The 7,322-nt window shown below is 34.6% G+C and overlaps 1 protein-coding gene across 1 annotated transcript in view; it reads left to right on the forward strand.

The window, feature by feature from the left end:
- Positions 1-7,322, forward strand: part of LOC107747281 (protocadherin-15-like) — a 187,002-nt gene that overhangs the window by 94,199 nt on the left and 85,481 nt on the right. Inside the window, exon 14 of the mRNA XM_016561750.1 lies at positions 3,727-3,876. Coding sequence (XP_016417236.1) covers positions 3,727-3,876 — 150 coding nt within the window. The remainder of the gene's footprint in view (positions 1-3,726; positions 3,877-7,322) is intronic.

Here is a 7,322-nt window from a genome sequence, read left to right on the forward strand (position 1 = left end):
GCAGCAATACTACAGCGAGAATAAAAGTTATGCTTTCTTTCTTTGCGTGAACATTTGGGTGGCGTTATGCAAATCTTCCCACAGAGCGATGTAGGTATGTTGGGGCGTGTTAGAACGAGCCGTTTTTATGTAGGTGTGGTTGACTCTTAACTTTTATAAAGAATATCTCTTTGGATTTGAGACTTTAGTCTTTGCAACTTTACAGATCTTTTTTATGCACCAAGAGCTTGTAACACTCCAAAGAGAAAGGAAAAATTGAAATCGCATCATATGACCCCTTTAATAAGCAATTGGGCGGGTTTTGTTGTGAAAACCTGGCAACCCTGATATATCTTCTTGAACCTGAAAAAACAGTTTCCTCAAACTAAACTCAAAACGTACATTTGTAGCCATTTAAAGCAGCTTTATGACATAGGCCACCGGCTTTGGCCAATCGTGCTTTAGAATTTTGGGAGGGCCAATCACATTGCACTCGCTTGGACACGCCCCTGCTCACAGCAAGATCTTGATGATTTAGGTTCTGATAATCAGCATTAATCCATTTGAAAGGCTTAACAATAGTCTGCTTATCAGCACAAAACAGAGGCCCAATCACATTCAATATGTTTTCTTTTATATAAAGAACAAACAGACTGTAACAAGAACATGAAAGGAAATTAGCTGTAGAGTTATTAGGCCTGGAGAGAGACCAACATAATCAAAGTCCACTTCCCTGCAGTGTGATTTTAATGCTAAAGTTCACCCAAAAGTCCAATTCTGTTATAATTTACTCGTCTCATCTTGTTAAAAACCTGCATGATTTTCTTTATTCTGTGCACTTTTAAAAACGTTTTTTTTTTTATCTGTTCCCCAAAGAGCCTTTCTTAAGAACCATATTTTATTAGTGTGAAGAACATTTTATAATCTAAGGAAAATGTTTCCACTTTAAAGAACATTTTGTGTAATGGAAAGGTTCCATGATTTTTAAAGGTTCTTCATGGAACTATAGATGCCACTGAAGAAGAGTATGGAATGCAAAAGAAGATGTTTAGCAGAATGATTGAGCAGCTCTCTTCCATAAACTGAAAATGAATGATGACCAGGGGCTCTCAAGCTCCAAAAAAATGAAGTGAGGGTGAATTGTTCATGCAGTGTGTTCTTTTTGGCTGTGAGCGGTCACATCATTCACACGTCTCGGGGGTTCAGCTGGACAGTTGATCCTCTGACAGGCCAAAGTTTGAATTCCCATCACGACTCTCCTGCCTCCCTTTAACTGACAAACACCTTTTCCCCTTCCCCTCATCCTCTGATCCTCCCTCTCTCATTCAGCACAACCGGCTGGAAAGAAAAATCGAAACTTAGATCTCTTTAATGTCTCAGTTGTTTCTTCTCCACAACAAAGACATTAAATGGAGAGCAAATGGACACTGGTGCATAAGTCTCCTGCTTGTCAGTAATCACACATGTTTCTCCTCTTGAGTTTCAGAGGAGATCTTAAATGAAACACAAGCGAGACTTTCTTGAAGTCTCCTGAGCTACTTCCTCTGGGAGTTTCTAATATGTGGGTTTTTCTGAGCACATGTTTTTTAGCCTTGCTTTTTTGTTTATTCAATTTGGTACTTTCATTGCCTATTCAAAATCCATTAGGGCCAGGCACACAGAGGGGAAACTGGGTAAAAATGCTCTTTAAATGACAGAAACAGGGCTGCAATTTTCTGAGGCAGACGCTGAGATGTGTTTTGTGGTGGAAGTTATTTTAAGGAAAAAGTGAAGTTTTTGATCACTGAGAGAACCGATGACACTGTCTTTCATGCTGTCTTGGACTTGCACTTTGTTCTGTCTCTTCAATTTCTCTTTTTATTGCTGTACCATAATATGCCTTTTGATTGTGTTTGATTGAATATGTGCAGCTTTGAGACTACTAACCTGAAGTACTCTCACATCGTTTTCAAAGGCATTGTGGAACAGATAGACAGCTGAAGAGCTTACGGTAGAGCTGAACTTACCAGGGTTACAACAGTTAACTAAAACTAAAATCATAAAACATATAATAATAATAAAATTAATAATAATAATAATGATGATGATGAAAAATAAAAATACTTTGGCTAGTTGACAAGGCAGCATTTCTCATTTTCGTTTAACTTCATGTACTAAAATAACTAAAACTAACTGAAATAAATTAATAATAACTATATAGACATATTAAGTGGACAGGCCTGACGCTGGGCGAGACCTTGAGAAAAGCTGAAACTAAAATAACACTGAAACGTAACTATTTTATTGTATTTTATATTATATTATATTTTTAATAATAATAATAAGAAGAATAAAAATGTTGTTGTTGTTGATGGTGATGATGATTATGATGATAATGATGATGCTGTTTTGTTGTCGTTGTTATTATTACTATTATCAACATCATCAACATCATTATTTTTGTTGTCCTTCTTATTATTTAAACCTTGTGTGCATTAATTTTGTCATCATTTATTAATTCCATTATAGGGTGTTTGATTGGTCATATCAGTGGAAATAGATGGCATAAGCATTATTTGTCAGTCTAATTTATATTTAAAAATTAATTCCATAATTTTGCTATTCCAAATGAAAAGTTCTCCCACTGCCTGAACTGAAAACGCATATTTCAGCTATATAGCAGATGCCAAGCAGCTGAAAGATCTCCAAGAATCAGCAGCCATACACTCCTTAAGGTCAAACCCAGAAAGTGGTCAGTAACAGCAGGTGTCTAATAATGGCACACTCGAGCGGTCAGCCTGCCTAGGGCTAATGAAAGTCCACCTGGTTATAGACCAAACCACTCTGGAGATCCCACTGGCCTGGAGCTGTTCTCCAATACAATGTTTACGTATGCAAAGCTCTCCTCTCCTGCTCAAACTGAGGAACCGCTGGGCTTTGATCCACATTTACTGCCACGATTCTCTGGGGGAAAAGCTCATGGAAATGCAAGCCGAGGAACAACGGAGTAACCTACGGCTGCTAGCTCAGCACTTTTGAGTGCCTTTGAAAGGAGCGCAGTGGGAGACTCTGGACAAATGTTTGCTGTGGCAGTTTTAGCCGATAACATTTGTAAGCTGTTCTATAATACTGAGAATTTGTTGTATGAAGTGCCCACATGCTGTGCTATACGTCAGATGCAGATCAAATCAAATCAGCAGGTCTATTCTAAAGTAATACGAAGAAAAAAAAATCTTGATTTCCACTAAAATTGCAAAAGATATTCATGAATAAATCATGAAGTTACTGTATAATGTCAAATTATATATAATTATATTAATTATATAATATTTTTATATTGTAAGCATAAATTGCATAGTAGTTATATATATTTATACACATATATGTATATATATATATATACACACACAATTCGATTTTTATAATTTATAAGTTGTGAAATTCTAGGCTATATTATATCCAAAATATAAAACTCAAATTTTGTATATATTAGTGCTGTCACTCGATTAATCACATACAAAATAGAAAGTTTGTGTTTACATAATATATGTGTGGGTACTGTGTATATTTACATATTTACATGTGATTTAATACATTTGACCGCACATAGATAGATAGATAGATAGATAGATAGATAGATCAAATATTTATACATCAGAAATGTATAAATCAAGCCAATGATGAACTGACATGTTCAAAAAGAACCAAAATGAGTTGTGTTGTATAATGCTATTGAAATTATTTATTTATTCTTTTTTCCCCCCAAAGCTGGTGGCATCTGATGGCGTTCAACAGAGCAGACCCGTGACGGTGGACATCCTGGTCATCGATGCGAATGACAACACACCCACTTTCGGTCAGATGTCCTACAGTGTGGAGATCTTCACTAACATGCTGCCCGGAGAGACCGTCCTGCAGGTGAGGGCACAGCACTACAGCTCAGAAACACTCACTTTACTCACCAAGAGCCATTTATGAATCATTTATTCATAGCGGAGTGTTTGTTGAGAACTCTAAATGTGATTTGGAGTGTGAAATGAACTCGGCACTATGTTTGTTTCATTAATAACTGAAGATTCTAGTCAAATTATTAAATGTGACTCAACAGCTTCTGGTATTTTTTTTTCCTGATGAAATATGTGAAAAATGCATTGAAAAATGAAGCAAACAGTCATTCAGCTAAATGAACACAAAGGAGCGCAGGCAATAAAGCAACTTTTTAAAGAGGAACCAGATCATATGAACCGCAGCTAATGAACTGCAGTGAGTCATACTGCGATCTGTTTACATATTTAACCAGACTTTCTGAACCCCATTCAAATGCCTAAATATCATTTTTCTCCCCGGGGTGTCTTGTGAATAATTTGTATATATTTTTATGTTTACTTTTCAGTTGTTTTGTTCCAGTGTTGAGAAATAGCTTGCTTCTAAAAATTGCAACGTTTCTAATTTAAGTTTTAGTTGTCACAGTGCTTTCAACAATGCAGCCTTTCCAGTAACAAACTACTTTTTCAAAAAAAGTAGCATGGGAAAATTATTATAAGTCTTTGCATATTTTTATTGTGAAATATGTCATTATTTAAGTGCAGCTGTCCATCAATATCTAAGACAAATAATTGTTTTATTAGTTGTATATTAGTGTAAATTAGAGGTTGAAGGTATACATTCATGAATATAGTATTCCCCAATTAATAGTTTGACTATATTTAGCTTTTCATCTTAGTAGCTTGTTGTGTAGATAACTACTTTTTTAGCTTTAGCCAAGCTTTTTTTAAGTAAGTAGCTTTTCTATAATTAAATTGCTTTAAATTATTCAGTTTCAAAGTAGCTTTCCCAACACTGATTTGTTCGGATGACCTGTCCATCTGTCGCTCTTATTCTGTCTCTTCCATTTGCAACATTTTGTGAGTGACAAATACATCTAGGTACATCAGTACATTGAAGTTCAGTTCAACAACTTGTTTAGTTTGATCTATAAACGTAATGCAGCTTATTCTGCAATTTTAAGGTTGTGTATTTGGTCGTAAAACACAGTTGACACTCCTGTAAATAACCGAACTCTGTTTGTATAGACTAGCATTAAGCTCTCAGAAGGCAAATGACAGCTATTTTCATCTGCATTGTGAAAGTGGCATGTGTAGACATGGTGGGCTGACAAAAAGTGGGACAAAATGATATAAAGTGAACAAACTCTGTTTGTATAGACTAGCATTAAGCTCTCAGAAGGCAAATGACAGCTATTTTCATCTGCATTGTGAAAGTGGCTTGTGTAGACATGGTGGGCTGACAAAAAGAGGGACAAAATGATATAAAGTGAACATAATGTGTGCTTTTCTGTCCCTCAGGCTATGGCATATTCACTCTCTCTCGGTAACGATTCTCTCAGTTTTATTTTGGCACTCTGCTCATGTTCTGCTCCGCCTGTGTTTGTCTCATTCCGTCATGGCTGGGTCACGATTCAAAGGAAAATCAGTCACATAAAGGCCTGTAGTTTCTCTTGAAATAACAAGCTGCTCGGATCCTGCTGAAATGAGGTCACAGGTCACAGCTAGGTCAGCCGGACTACTTGGATGTGTTTTATAAGCCATATTTGCTGCCTTCGAGTGAGTGTGTGTGTGTGAGAATTTTTTTCCTTACCTCAGCACTCCAAGCAGCTAAAGGCACGGCGGTACGGATCAGTGCTTCTGGAGAGTTTTCTCAATAATGAGAGCCGTGGATGGAGGTGGCGCTTTCTTATTAGCAGGACTTTGAATTAATTACCCTTAGGGTGTATTTATTGCCCCGGTGCTTTTAAAGATGATAACGTTCGGAGTTAAGTGTTTACATCTAAATGCACGTCTTTGAACCTAATCAGAAGTGTTTAGTCTTTGATCTGTACCTTTGTGTTTGAGAATTTATCCTGAATAATCATATTATGCTGCTTTTAAACCTCATTAATACGGAGAGTCTAATCTGCATTTTAATAAGGATGGATGGATGGATTTTCTGTTATGGTTGATTTAAAGTAATGAGTATTAAGTTTAAAGAAAGTAAAAATTCAGCGAGTAGAACTAAGACCTCATCTGTAAATATTATGAGAAAACACCATTTAAATATTATGAAAAATGTACTAGGCTTTTGAGCATGGTACCATGGTACCACCATGTTTTTTAAGTCATGCATTATAGGAGTACCATGGTATTCAATAAAGTGTACTACCAGTTAAACAGTACATGTTTCACCATCTGAAAATATTAAACACAATTTGATGGAAAGACTTAAATGCCTGAAGTTATAAATAAATAAAAAGGACATTATTTTTTCCTGGAAAAGCCATTCATATTAAGAAAATACACACAATTGCCATGAAAATGGCATGAAAAATGGTATGTTAATATTTTTATGTATATAATATTTCTATATTTAATGAATTTTAATATATATTTTTATTATTCTGTAACAAAGTTCGTAGTCACGGGAAGAAGGAGGCGGGAACCGGCGAACATTCAAAGAAACTTTACTTAACTTAATTCTGATCAAATTATGAGTCAACACAGACTAAAAAAAAATCTATAAATATATATTTATGCATATATAATGTTGATATTCTCATTTATTTAATTATATAATGCGTATTTAATATAATATATTTAAAAGTCATTATTTGTATTTGTATTTTTTTTTCTAGTATTTTTTTATTGTTGTTCTAAACAATTTCATTGATTTGAAATTGCTGTTTGTGTGTGCATTTTTAACTTAATTCTGATCAAATTATGAGTCAACACAGACTAAAAAAAATCTATAAATATATATTTATGCATATATAATGTTGATATTCTAATTTATTTAATTATATAATGTGTATTTAATATAATATATTTAAAAGTCATTATTTGTATTTGTATTTTTTTTCTAGTATTTTTTTATTGTTGTTCTAAACAATTTCATTGATTTGAAATTGCTGTTTGTGTGTGCATTCTCTTTAAAATAAGTGTACACAAAGATATTAAAAACCAAAATATATTCAATTCCAAGTACATTACCATAGCACTTTTTGGAAGGGTAATGAAGATCAGTGAGAAACAAATGAATGTGGCTTAAAGGAGACATATTATGCCCCTTTTTACAATATGTAATATAAGTCTCTGGTGTCCCCAGAATGTGTCTGTGAAGTTTCAGCTCAAAATACTCCACAGATAATTTATTATATCATTTTGAAAATGCCTATTTTGATCGCGCTGAAATCATGCCGTTTAAACCATATGAGTTTAAACTTCTGAAATACGGTTTTCTGAGAGCACACATCCGAAGCACACGGACAGAAAGCGGCTGTCACAGTATGTGAGTACTAAACTAAGTTCTCATTCACACACAAGTTTACGTTA

The sequence above is a fragment of the Sinocyclocheilus rhinocerous genome, unplaced genomic scaffold (genome assembly GCF_001515625.1).
Source record: "Sinocyclocheilus rhinocerous isolate Xijiao unplaced genomic scaffold, SAMN03320098_v1.1 scaffold1069, whole genome shotgun sequence".
Classification (NCBI taxonomy): domain Eukaryota; kingdom Metazoa; phylum Chordata; class Actinopteri; order Cypriniformes; family Cyprinidae; genus Sinocyclocheilus; species Sinocyclocheilus rhinocerous.